The sequence below is a fragment of the Rana temporaria genome, chromosome 11 (assembly GCF_905171775.1).
Source record: "Rana temporaria chromosome 11, aRanTem1.1, whole genome shotgun sequence".
NCBI lineage: Eukaryota > Metazoa > Chordata > Amphibia > Anura > Ranidae > Rana > Rana temporaria.
Window position 1 is genome coordinate 132,436,419 of NC_053499.1, and position 13,987 is coordinate 132,450,405.

Consider the following 13,987-nt stretch of genomic DNA (forward strand, 5'->3'; position numbering starts at 1 on the left):
GAAGAAATGTAATGGTTGTCCAACATTTCGGTTGGGTTCCTAGGGCTATATATATGTATGTATGTATGTGTGTGTGTGTGTGTGTGTATGTTGCAGGTACTCCTGCCTGCCGAGTCACCCCTCGTCTCTGCACCCTACCCATCTCCAAGCAACCTACTCTTAGTTCCACCCCTACCCACCTCACAGTAGTGCCCCTTTTAGAGAATACAGAACCATTAGTTTTCTAATGCCAAGTAATTTGTGTGCAACTTGTTGATGATAACAAGGAAACAAATAAAATGGATACCCTGAAGCCAGCAACAATCGCCCCCCCAAAACAACAATAGACTCCCTCAGCAGCAATAGGTAATTAAGGAAACAAATAAAATGGATATCCTAAAGCCAGCAACAATAGTCATTGTCATCCCCTCCCAACAACAATAGACCCCCAGCAGCAATAGATACCCCCAAGCCACAATAGACCCTTGCAACAAAATACCCCTCCAGTAACAATAGATCTACCCCAGCACCAATCGACTCCTGTCTGCAGCAATAGATCTCCCAGTAGCCAGCATCAATAGACCATCCAGCAACAATAGAACCTTTCCCCCTCTCTCTCTCGATCTCGCTCTCTCGCGCTCTCTCTCTCTCTCTCTCTCGATCTCTCTCTCTCATGATCTATCTCTCTCGATCTCTCTCGATCTCTCTCTCTCGCGCTCTCTCGGTCTCTCTCGGTCTCTCTCTCATGATCTCTCTCTCATGATCTCTCTCTCATGATCTCTCTCTCATGATCTCTCTCTCATGATATCTCTCTCTCTATATCTCTCTCTCTATATCTCTCTCTCTATATCTCTCTCTCGATATCTCTCTCTCGATATCTCTCTCTCGATATCTCTCGATCGATATCTCTCGATCGATATCTCTCGATCGATATCTCTCTCTCTCTTTCTCTCGATTGATCTCTCTCTCTCAATATCTCTCTCTCTCTCTCTCGATCTCTCGATCTTTCTTTCTCTCTCGATCTCTCTTTCTCTCTCGATCTCTCTTTCTCTCTCGATCTCTCTTTCTCTCTCGATCTCTCTCTCTCGATCTCTCTCTCTCGATCTCTCTCTCTCGACCTCTCTCTCTCGATCTCTCTCGATCTCTCTCTCTCTCGATCTCTCTCTCTCTCTCGATCTCTCTCTCTCTCGATCTCTCTCTCTCTCTCGATCTCTCTCTCTCTCGATCTCTCTCTCTCTCTCTCGATCTCTCTTGATTATATATATATATTTTTTTAATTATTACATGTAGAGAAAGAGAAGCTTTCCCAGGAATGGATGAGGATCAGGATGTATTTAATAAATTATAATGTCTAACGTTTGGTGGTCACATGCCTGATGAAAGGGTTCTGCAAGCCTCTGAAATGTTGTTTTTACTATAATGTGATTGCTGAATAAAGCTTTGGACCCATTCTGGAGATCCATGGTGTGCTGGTGACATTCTCTCATTCCAACATTTTGGTGGGGCTTTTTGCTATTTTTGCTTTGCTTACTGGATTTGGTAAACTGGAACTCACTGCTGCTCAAACCCCTGGTGCCCTCAGCTGACAGTACAGATGTGGTGCACGCGAACGGCTCCTGCTCGCCATCCACCAAAGATGAGTATTTTAGCGGCACATGTCCTCAGGATCCAAAAGGAGCTTTACTTGTCACGGTTAAAATACATACCGAGTCCCAATGCTTAAAGTGACTATAAAGCTTAGATTTTTTTTTTATTTAAATAACAAACATATCATACTTACCTCCACTGTGCAGTTTGTTTTTGCACACAGTGGCCCCGATTGTCCTCTTCTGGGGTCCCACAGTGGCTCTCGCGGCTCCTCCCCTCAAGAGCTAACCCCCTCTGGGAAGCTCTCTGCCGAGGGGGTTACCTTGCGGGCACGCTCCCGTGCCATACAATCGGCGTCCATAGCCGCTGATTGTATGACTCGGGCCCCGCCCCTGGCGGCCACGTCATTGGCTTTGATTGACAGCAGCGGGAGTCAATGGCTGTGCTGCCATCAATCTATCCAATGAAGAGCCAATCAAGCATGAGGAGAACGATCGCGCCCTCAGAAATTTGAGCTCAGGTAAGTAAAATGGGGGCTCTGAGGGCCGGTCACTGCAAGGTGTTTTTTCACCTTAATTCATAGCATGCATAGCATGCAAGGTGAAAAAACACAAAGGTTTACAACCCCATTAAGCATTTCTGCCCAGTACAGGCCTTAGTCATAGCACTTTGTATTTATGACTAAGGCAGAAATGCATAAGTGTTGGGACTCGCTATGTTTTTTTAACTGTGACAAAGCTTTTTTTGAATCCTGAGGACATGTGCCACTAAAATATTCTTGCTGGATATGGTGCAGACACGGACTGGGGCAACTCCAACACTCCCATTCCCAAAATGCCCAGCACTTTTTATTCTGTCGACTGAAATACACATCACATCATCACATATACAACATTATTTGGAGAGTTGGCCATGATTAAAATGCAATTGGTAGTACAGTTTCAAATCCTGATCTTATGTATAATTAATGGAAGAGAGGCCCTGTGGTTCCCCCAGGAGCATGGTGGGACTGTCTGCAGCCCGGACTTGTGTAATGTTTGTTGCTTTGCCACCCTTGGAATATCATTTTTTACTGTATATGGATCACATTTGTTCCTCAATATCTGACAGGAGTCGGCCATCATAATATGAATTGCTAGCTCTGTGAATAGGACTAGCTTTGCAGGTATATTTTGGCCATGGGGGAGATTTATTTTAAACCATACTATACTGGTAACTAAGGCTGTTCTTGTATGTAGTACTAGATTTGCCTTTTGCTAGGGATTATGCAGATCAATAGCTACCCATTGGTGTCACAGAGGAAAGTAACCATTTCTTACTTTTTGTCTTTTACAGCCCACCGGGTACATGGAGAATAGCATGCCATACAGTTCTATTGAGGATGTTCAGCTTCTGTCCTGGGAGAATGCTCCAAAATACTGTTTACAGCTAACTTTTCCCGGAGGAACTGTCCTACTCCAGGTATGACCTACATGCATTAGGTAGCATACTGCAGCTTTACGTATTGTATAATAATAGAGTCCACCCATAAGTAATAAACAAGGTATCTGTTTTTTTTTTATATATATTTAGTCCATTCAGGTTTGTCCTACACTTTTATACAGCAAGGCAAACACAGTTTTAGTGCTTTGTACACAAAGTCCATAACATACGATAAAACATTTTCTTGTACGAGCAATTAACTAACAGGGTGCCCCTTTAAATGAGTTCCCCAAAACAAACATGAAGCTCTTGTACCACTTTTAGTGTTCTGTAATCAGTCAGTCTTTTTACCCAGCAGCAGACTCTGAAAGCAGAGCGAGAGAGCCCTGAGAATCAGTCGGCTCCACATATATAAATGCCTGAGACTAAACGGCTAAAACGAAACAATGAGATCTGGCTTCCAGGTAAGATGTGGACCTAGGAATGGAGACTTTATTCTACCCAAAGCTCTTCAAAGTCTCCCAGCTCCAAGACTCAAACAAAACATCTGAGCCTTGCTGAACTTAAAGCGGGGGTTCACCCTAAAAAAAAAAAAAAAAAAATTTCCTACCATGCCATCCAGCATACTATACTAGCGCGAGCTACAGTATGCCTTTATTTTTTTTTATTTTTTGCGCCGTACTCACAATTTAATCCATTAGTTAAGTTTCAGACTCCCCGCGGGGAGTAGGCATTCCTATGCAGAGGGGAACATGATTGACGGCCGGCTATGGCGCGTCACGCTTCCCGAAAATAGCCGAAATAGGACTTGGCTCTTCACAGCGCCTGCGCAGTCAGCACCTAGTCTGTGCGCAGGCGCCGTGAAGAGCCGAGTCCTACTCCGGCTATATTCGGAAAGCGTGACGCGCCATAGCCGGCCGTCAATCATGTTCCCCTCTGCATAGGAACGCCTACTCTCCGCGGGGAGTCTGAAACTAAACTAATGGATTAAACTGTGAGTACGGCGCAAAAAAATAAAATAAAGGCATACTGTAGATCACGCTAGTATGCTGGATGGCATGGTAGAAACTTGTTTTTTAGGGTGAACCTCCGCTGAGGAGAGGAGGAAATAAACTTACTAAGCAAAGTTTAAACTATAGGTAAGCCTAATAAGGCTTACCTATAGGTATTGAAAATATCTCCTAAACCTGTACAGTCAACTTGACCTTGATGCATAGGATGCATTAAAGCGGGGGTTCACCCTTAGAGGGCACTTTTTCCCCTTAGATTCCTGCTCGTTTTTACTAGGGGAATCGGCTATTTATTTTAAAATATGTGCAGTACTTACCCGTTTACGAGATGCATCCTCTCCGTCGCTTCTGGGTATGGGCTGCGGGAATGGGCGTTCCTTCTTGATTGACAGTCTTCCGAGAGGCTTCCGACGGTCGCATCCATCGCGTCACGATTTTCCGAAAGAAGCCGAACGTCGGTGCGCAGGCGCAGTATAGAGCCGCACCGACGTTCGGCTTCTTTCGGCTACGAGTGACGCGATGGATGCGACCGTCGGAAGCCTCTCGGAAGGCTGTCAATCAAGAAGGAACGCCCGCTCCCGAAGACCCATACCCGGAAGCGACGGAAGAAGATGCAGCTCGAAAACGGGTAAGTACTGCTCATATTTTAATACAAATAGCCGATTCCCCTAGACCGAACGAGCAGGAAGGGGAGAAAAAAAAAAAATTTATAAATGGGTGAACTCCCGCTTTAAAGTGAAAAAACATGAACCTTTACAACCCCTTTAAGGCTTATTGCGAAGTTCCAGACTATTGTTTCAAAGTGGAGAAAGCTGTGCTTTTTGGTTTTCTCTGGGTTCTGTAGTCCTGGATCGGGACCTGGAGTTTGAAGACTGTTGTTTTTTACCAGTACACACCTGTGCAGGGTTGTTGTATACTCAAGCCTTAAGGATAGCTCGGGGCTCCCAGTATGGAGACAGCTTCCATATTGGAGACAGGAGGTCTCACCCAGAGCATCGGAGGAGCCCCAGCCAGGAGTCTGGGGACAGAAGGTCTTAACCAGGGGTCAGAGTTGCCCCACACAGGAGGTCTCGTTGCAAGAGTTAGGTGGGCTCCTATCAGGGTATCAAGACAACTCATATCCAGAGGTCAGGAGAGCTGGGCAACAGTCAGAGGGACAGGTAAGAAGAGCAGAGGTGCTGCTGACAAGGGAGACAGGTGGCTCAGCATTTTCAGTTGACTGCTCATGTTGATGTGGTAGAACCCTGACGTGGGCAACTAAAGTGATTTTTCCATTTGACGGGCTGCCAAGCCCTAAAATACAGTTTGGAATGGCACAACTCATTGCAGCAAAGCACCTACCACATGAGTATAATCACTACGTATAAAAACATAAATACCTTTTTTTGTTTTCTTTTTTATAAGTGATCACATATCCTCTGTTCTCAGCTGAATAAGGAGCTCAGAGAGCTGGGGGAGGAGAAGCAGCAGGAAACTAGTCTTCCCAGTAAATGGCTCTGCAGAGGGGTGTGTCAGCACAAGTCTGGTCATTGGAGGAGAGCAGACTAAGATCCCAGCACAGCTAGAGAACTGACCACGCTGTGCTCTAATGCTTCGCATGGTCAGTTTTTGATAGGAAAGGAGAGGGGCTGGCAGGATCACCAGGAATTTCACACAAAGAAAGCAATACAAAGTGAACATGATACTTCATACAGGTACGTGTATAAGGAATATGAAATGTTGGGGTTACATATTCTTTATTCTCACATGACCAGGGCTTTTTTTCAACTGGAATGCGGGGGAACGCAGTTCCGGCACCTCCAGCTCTAAATGTATGTAATGGTGCTCGGAGGTGGGTAGGAGGTGGAACCAAGGAACAGTGCTCAGAGGTGGGTAGGGGGTGGAACCAAGGAACAGTGCTCAGAGGTGGGTAGGGGGTGGAACCAAGGAATAGTGCTCAGAGGTGGGTAGGGGGTGTAACCAAGGAACGGTGCTCGGAGGTGGGTAGGTGGTGGAGAAAAGGAATGGTGCTCGGAGGTGGGGAGGGGTGGAACCAAAAAATGGTGCTCGGAGGTGGGTAGGGGGTGGAACCAATGAATGGTGCTTGGAGGTGGGTAAGGGGTGGACACGAGAGGTGACAGAAGGAGGGGGTTCCTGCACCTATTCTCTGAGAAAAAAAGCTCTGCACATGACAATGTTCCTTTAACAAAATCACCTCCCCCTGAACGCACAGTGACGCCTGTAATAAATCATACATGCCGGGCCTTGCAGTGCAATGGAGAAAGACTGGGTGCATGGATGCAATTTGAGGGCCCTGTTAACAGTGACTGGGATATGAACCCGCAACATATGACCATGCACATAGCTGTGAATGGGCCCTATACAATATCTGTCACTTCTGTATTCTTCTTGTGAACCATTTAGGCGATGGTATACATGCTATGGAATAAAAAGAGTTAAATAACCTTTCAGTCCAGGAGGTATTATTGCTGTGCTCCTTTTCTCTGTGTAAATGTTTTGCACACGCACGTGGTGCCTTTTTCCCCTTCTGTTCCTAATAATCAGAAGGTAACCAGATGGAAAAACAAACAGGGAGAAGCCCTGGTAATGCACAATGAAGATACAGTAGCTGATGGTGTACAGCGCCTGTGCCTGCATCGTGTTTATGTGTTTACTTTTGCGGGATTAAATCTGTTGCTGTTTATTAAATAAGCCGAAATCTTAAAAAAACGAATATTACATTAATCCGTTTTTCTCGTAGCCTAAGGGCATCAGTTCTGAGCCATGAATCACAGACTTTTACTTATTGGATAGTTTAACACCGCTGCATAGATCTCATCTGTGTACAACACGTTGGAAAATCTTTGTGTGGGATGGTAAGAATGTCCTACAATACCTGTCGCCGATAATGTGTTTCCAGCACGACGGCATCGCGCTGATTCTCGGCGACATGGTGCCGACATCTCGCACTCGCTTGAATAGAAAAAGCACATTCCAGCGAGCGCGTCATAGAAGCGACGGGGATCCGACTTGGATTCCCGCCAATTCTAGCCACAGCATTTGGTATGAATCATGAGGGGGAACTCCACGCCAAATTTTAAATAAAAAACCGGCATGGGTTCCCCCCGCAGGGGCATACCAGGCCCTTTAGGTCTGGTATGAATTGTAAGGAGAACCCCCTATGAAAAAATGGCGCGGGGGTCCCCCCACAATCCATACCAGACCTGTATCCAAGCACGCCGCCCGGCCGGTCAGGAAAGGAGCCCTCCTGAGCCGTACCAGGCCGCATGCCCTCAACATGGGGGGGGGGGGGGGGGTGGTTGGGTGCTCTGGGGCAGGGGGGTGCCCTGCGACCCCCCCCACCCCAAAGTACCCTGTCCCCATGTTAAGGACAGGGCCCCTTACCGACAACCCTGGCTGTTGGTTGTCGGGGTCTGTGGGCTTGTTGGAATCTGGGAGCCCCCTTTAATAAGTGGGCCCCCAGATACCGGCCCCCCACCCTAGGTGAATGAAAATCCGCTGTCATCTCGGCGCTTCCCGGTTCTTCCCCCGCTCGCTCTCCGGTGCCTTCTTCTGGGCTAGCCGCCGTTATCTTCTTTTTAGCTCTTTCTACTAGCGGCGGCGCAGCGCGCTCTTCTTTGCCATCTTCTTCTTTTCTTCCGATGTTGATGCAACGCTTCTTCCCGCTGTAATGCCGGGTGCGCGGCTCACACCAATTTATATAGGCCTCTTATGGCGTCACAGTCCCATCATGCCCTGGGACCCACGTGGTCACCGGTTTGGGATTGGTTTGGGAATAGATTTATGGCATTTTGATTATTTTTTTTACTAATAATGGTGATCTGCGATTTTTGTCAGAATTGTGACATACAGATCGGACACTTTTGACCCTCTTTTGGGACCATTGACATTTATACAGCAATCCGAGTTAAAAATAGTCACTGATTACTGTGTAAAAGTCACTGGCAGGGAAGGGGTTAACACTAGGGGGGCAAATGGGGTTAACTGTGTTCCCTATGAGTTTTTACCCTTTGAGTTTATAACTTTGGGGGATGGGCTTACTGGGACACGACAGTGATCACGGTTCCTAACCACTGGGAACAGTAGATCCCAGTCTCCTGTCAGAACAAGGAAATACCTTGTTTACATAGGCATTTCCCCATTCTGCCTGTATACAAGGCAATCACAGGCTGCTGGAGGACATCGAGTACTCCCGACTTGCGGGTACGCTCGCAACTGAGCCTGCGGCCGGTCTTTAAGCGGTTAAAGTGTTACTAAACCCACTACAGTAAAATAAGTCTGTATATGCAGTAAAGCATGTTTGTTATATTCACTGTGCAACCTAAGGGGTTGATCCTCTGCCTGGTGTATACAGGCTATGTGATCCGGTCTCTCTGATCCTTCTAATTTTTAACTGACTCCAACCCTTCTACTGGTAGAACGGAGCATTAACACCAAACTGTCTAAAGACAGGTATTTGCACCCACTTCCGGCCACACCGTCTCGGGCAGACTGCAGGCATGACCTCACCCCCATTGTGTTCTGGAAACACCGGGCTCCCAGTACACAGTGTGAGCCAATCAGCAGGTGTAGCGTGACTCGCGCATGCGCCGTAGGGAACCGGGCAGTGAAGCCGGAGCACTTCACTTCCTGGTTACCTCACGAGGATGGTGGGGGGGGGGGGGCAGCAGAGTGACGAGCGATCGCTCGTCCTGTTCTGCGGACGGCGCTGGACTCCAGGACAAGTAAGTGCCCTAATATTAAAAGTCAGCAGCTGCAGTATTTGTAGCTGCTGGCTTTTAATATTTTTTTTTTCAGCGGACATCCACTTTAAGTGTAACAAAATATCAAAAACATGCAATGATTTTATCAGTCTAGTTGTTTTTTTTATCTCTCTACTTTGTTACACTGAGCTGTGCCTTTGCTTTGAAACCGTCCTTGGACAAAAGCCTGTGTTATGCTTTGATGCAAACAAATGCAGCATGACGATCGCATTTATAAGGGTCCCGTATTAACTCCTCGCTTTGCAAAAGCACATGGAGAAAGCCGTGAATTGATGTCGTTTTCGCCGCTAAGTAGGGGATGCCTGAGATCCAGCAGATTGGGGCTTTACTGCCTGGAAAATCCCAATATCCCTCATTCAGCACAATTGACACCTAATGAGCAACGCCTGTTAGCATCAGTTAAAAATGACAATACTTCTCTCCTGCCCAGGTGATAAATCTCTCCCGCACCATTAAAGCCTGCTAATTGCCTGCAATGTTGTTTAGTTTACACATAAAGAGCCATTTGTACACACGCCTCCCGGCGTCCATTCATCATGTGCTGCCTTTAATGGAAGCGCTGGCCTTGTACAATATTAATGGCTGTGATGTGAGTTGTGCTGTGGCATATAATAGGGATGCGAGCTTCACAGCCATTGTCGAGGCATCAAAAGTGAGATAATCGCCGCGTTGCATGACATATACAGCGTCACCGCGTGTTGTACACGGGATCATCTTTCCATGCTTTGCTGGGAAAGGAGGAATCTCCCTTAAAGTGATACTAAACACACATAGGTAGATTCAGGTAGGGGCGCGCAAATCTAAGGCGGCGTAGCCTAGCGTGTTTTCACTACGCCGCCTTAAGTAAGAGAGGCAAGCCTCCTTACTTAGGGCGGCGTAGCGTAAATGCGGCGTGCGTAAGGGCGCCTAATTCAAATGTGTTGGAGGGGGGCGTGTTTTATGGTAATGAGGCTTGACCTCACGTTTTTGATGTTTCTCTTTTACGGCGCATGCGCCGGGCGCCTACATTTCCCAGTGTGCATTGCGGCTAAGTACACCGCACGGGCCTATTGATTTAGATGTGGACGTAAACGTCGTAAATCCCGATTCGCGGACGACTTACGCAAACGACGTAAAAAATTTGAATCTCGCGGCGGGAACGGCGGCCATACTTTAACATTGTTATTCTACCTAATAGATGGAATAACTTTAGGCCTGCTAATGCCTTACCGAAACGGCGTAAATCTACTGCGGCGGCCGGGCGTACGTTCGTAAATCGGCGTATCAAATCATTTACATATTCTACGCCGACCGCAATGAAAGCGCCACCTAGCGGCCATCCGAAAAATTGCAACCTAAGATAGGACGGCGCAAGCCGTCTTATCTTAGATATGTTTAAGCGTATCTCTGTTTGGGCATACGCTTAAACATAAGTCGGCGTAGATTCTGAGTTAGGTCGGCTTATCTACTGATAAGCCGGCCTAACTCTTACTGAATCTAGCTAACACTGTTTATTTACATTGTCCCTTCTCTTTCTGTATGTGAATGATGGCACTGTAATTATTTTAATACAAAAAAATAAATAAAAAATCTCAATGGACAGCACGTGCACGTACACCGCTGATGTCACCAGCTGCTATTAAAGTAAATTTCTCCTAAACTGTGCATGTTTAGGAGATATTTACTATACCTACAGGTAAACCTGATTATGTGCTTACCTGTAGGTATAAACAAAAAAAGCAGACTTTTTCTATCGCTTTAAGTTTTTGAATGGAAAAAACGCAATGACGCCACCAGCAATCACTTGCGCATGTACACTGTTCTCTTAATGGATGGCATGCTGTCCATTGAGAGCACAGTGCACATGCAGCGGTGATGTCACCGGCTGCTCTTGAGCACTCGCCTACCGCAATACGTGTATATTTGTTGCGGTTTGCAAGTGGTTTACCAGGATTATGGCTGAAGATATCCGCCAAAAAATCAGTATCGTTTTTTTGCACCTGGCTTTCTTATAAAAGCATTCCGAGCAGCTCGTGAGCTGCTAGAATGCTTTCCGAAGCGGTGGAATTTCTTGGGCTTACCATTTCCGACGATTTCCCCCCGAGAAACGATCCGACGGTGCGGCCAGCTGCTCCCATAGTAGATATTCTTTGATCGGCTCCATGGCCTTGGAGGATCAGAGGGACGTCGCCTTCCTATCCGGGCTGGAAGTAAATCTTTTTTTATTTGTTTTAAGTGAAAGATCAAAAAAAATATTATTTATTTATATATATATATATATATATATATATATAATCTATCTATATCTATCTTTAGCTTTTAAAGGAAAGAAGATATTTGTGGTCTTTTTGACCCCACATCACTGAGATGACGATGCGCGTGCCTGGCGGCCGCATTGTCCACCAGGCACCCGCGATCGGCGGTCACACAGACAAGGACGTGGATCTGTGTGTGTGTAAACACACAGATCCACATCCTGTCAGGGAGAGAGAAGACCGATCTGTGTCCTTGTACATAGGGACACAGATCGGTCACCTCCCCCAGTCAGTTCCCTTCCCCCACAGTTAGAAACACAATGCAGGGTACACATTTAACCCCTTCCTCACCCCCTAGTGTTAATCCCTTCCCTGCCAGTCACATTTATACAGTAATTAGTGCATATTTATAGCACTGATCGCAGTATAAATGTGAATGGTGCCAAAAATGTGTCAAAAGAGTCCGATGTGTCCGCCATAATGTTGCAGTCCCAAAAAAATCGCAGATCGCCGCCATTACTAGTAAAAAAATAATAATAATTCTGTCCCCTATTTTGTTGGCGCTATAACTTTTGCGCAAACCAGTCGCTTATTGCGATTTATTTTTTATTACCAAAAATATGTAGAAGAATACGTATCAGCCTAGACTGAGAAAAAAAAAGTTTTTCTCTTTCGTTCATAGACGGACACAGCCTTCATTGACCTTAGGGTTATGCTTCTTCCTACCAGGGTAGGAAGAAGCATAACCCTAAGGTCAATGAAGGCTGTGTCCGTCTATGAACTCAGAGAAATGGATTTTACGGTGAGTACAAAAATCGTTTTTTTTTTTTATAAAAATTGGGCTATTTATTATAGAAACAAGTAAAAAATATTGGTTTTTTTTTTCAAAATTGTCGCTCTTTTTTTGTTTATAGCGCAAAAAATAAAAACCGCAGAGGTGATCAAATACCACCAAAAGAAAGCTCTACTTGTGGGGAAAAAAGGAAGTCAATTTTGTTTGGGAGCCACGTCGCACGACTGCGCAATTGTCAGTTAAATCGACGCAGTGCCGGAAGCTGAAATTTCACCTGTGCAGGAGGGGGGTATATGTGCCCAGTAAGCAAGTGGTTAAAGGGGTTTTCCACCTTTTTTTTAAGTTTATTAAAAGTCAGCAGCTACAAAAAGTGTAGCTGCTGGCTTTTAATAAACTGACACTTACCTGCTCCACGGCTCCAGCGACGCGCCGGCCGGGGCTCCGCTCCTCGCCCCCCCTCGCCGGCCGGCGTCTTCATTTTTAGTGTGGGCACCCGGCAGTGACAGCTTTCGGCTTCACGGCCGGGCACCCACTGCGCATCGCGAGCGGCGCGGCGCCGTCCGATTGGACAGGCGCTCGCCTACAGGGAGGGGCTGTGAAAAGGCGATTAAGCTAATCGCCTTTCCAGCCCCTCGGCGGAAGGAGGAAGTGGGACAGGAAGTCCCCTTCTCCTGAAGCCCCCACTCCCCAACCAAAAAAATTACATGCCAAATGTGGCATGTAAGGGGGCAAGGAGTGGGTTAAGAGGAAGTTCCATTTTTAGGTGGAACTCCTCTTTAAGAGATATTTACTGTACCTACAGGTAAGCCATATTATAGGCTTACCGGTAGGTATAAATAAAATAAAGTAGACGTTCTACCGCAGTAAGTTTGCCAGGAGTTCAGCTTTATTTGCTGATTCAGGCTACAATCACCTTGTTTGTGGGTACCCGTAGTTCAGGGATCAAAATGGCCGACTGTACTGTGTACACAACAGGTGCGGCATCTCAGCCTCTCCACACAGCCCCACGGTTCTATGACAGGTACTTCAGGGTAAACACAATAAAAGGTCAAAAGGCAAAATGAACTCTCCCTTGGCAAACCTGCTGGTTTATTTATCATTTATTTGGCCACTTCTATTTCTAAACCCCAGTTTATAATGTGAGCCTTTGACTAGAGATGCTGTCTCCTCTTTAATTTAGCTGCTGGAATAAAAAAATAAATAAAAAAAAGCCGTATTGTTCATTTTAAATAACAGACTTTGCTGCCCTGATTAAATGTGTACCCAGCACGGAGCAAATATTGACATACACTGCAGGAAGCAGATACTAAAGAGCCATTGTTATTTGGACACCACACCAAGCCTGCCTGCCTGGAAGCCACTAATGTGTCCATAGCAGGAAGGTAAGATATTTACCAGAGAGGAGATTTCAGGAAATAAATATGGTTTGATTATGATTGCAGAGGTGGGTTGTGTTGACTGTAAAGGTAAATTGCTTGGAGCACATGGAGACAATCTGTGACTGCTTAGCTCCAGTCAATCTTTAATTCTCGGCAACCCTGGTGACCATAAGCCAGAAAGCGTAGGATGGGACTTGTGCTATCACCGTCATTCAGCGGCATTAGGATGGAAAACAGGCTACAGCTAGCCACAGAGGAGCATGTCTACTAGCAATTATTTGTTTCCTTGATGAAGAGAGGAGTTGTGAGCGTTGGATACTTTTGTGAACTCTAGTGGACTATTTTTACGGGAAAAAAATTCTGAGCTTGGTGGTCCTCCATTCCGTCAGTGGCACAGGTAAAGAATAGGGTGGCATGGCATCTGTTGAGTGAAAAGATGTTTGTGATTTCTAGGGATAGAACAATCAGTCTGTTACTGAGTTTTAAACCCGGGCACAGCCGGGCAACTATCATTTTTAGAAGGAAACAAGCTATGACGGTCTCCATAATTCTCTCTTGACTGTACTGTAATAATAATTTGCTCCTTGGACATGAACATGGGGACATGCTAGTCTTATTTTTCTTTCTATTTTTATTGTATGCTCTAATATTTTTTATTTCTTTACAGGCTGCAAACAGCTATCTGAGAGATCAGTGGTTTCACTCCTTGCAGTGGAAAGTAAGTAATAATTTGCTTATATAATCATAAAATTAGTGCAAGTCCAACATAAAAATTGAATCATGAAATGCTGTATTCGGTGCTGCAGCTGATGGTCTATGG

The 13,987-nt window shown here is 45.9% G+C and overlaps 1 protein-coding gene across 4 annotated transcripts in view; it reads left to right on the forward strand.

The window, feature by feature from the left end:
• LOC120917707 (c-Maf inducing protein) overlaps window positions 1-13,987 on the forward strand; it is a 251,803-nt gene that overhangs the window by 88,896 nt on the left and 148,920 nt on the right. For all 4 annotated transcript variants that reach the window (XM_040329177.1, XM_040329178.1, XM_040329179.1 and 1 more), the window contains exons 2-3: window positions 2,902-3,027; window positions 13,835-13,885. In XM_040329177.1, coding sequence (XP_040185111.1) covers window positions 2,902-3,027; window positions 13,835-13,885 — 177 coding nt within the window. The remainder of the gene's footprint in view (window positions 1-2,901; window positions 3,028-13,834; window positions 13,886-13,987) is intronic.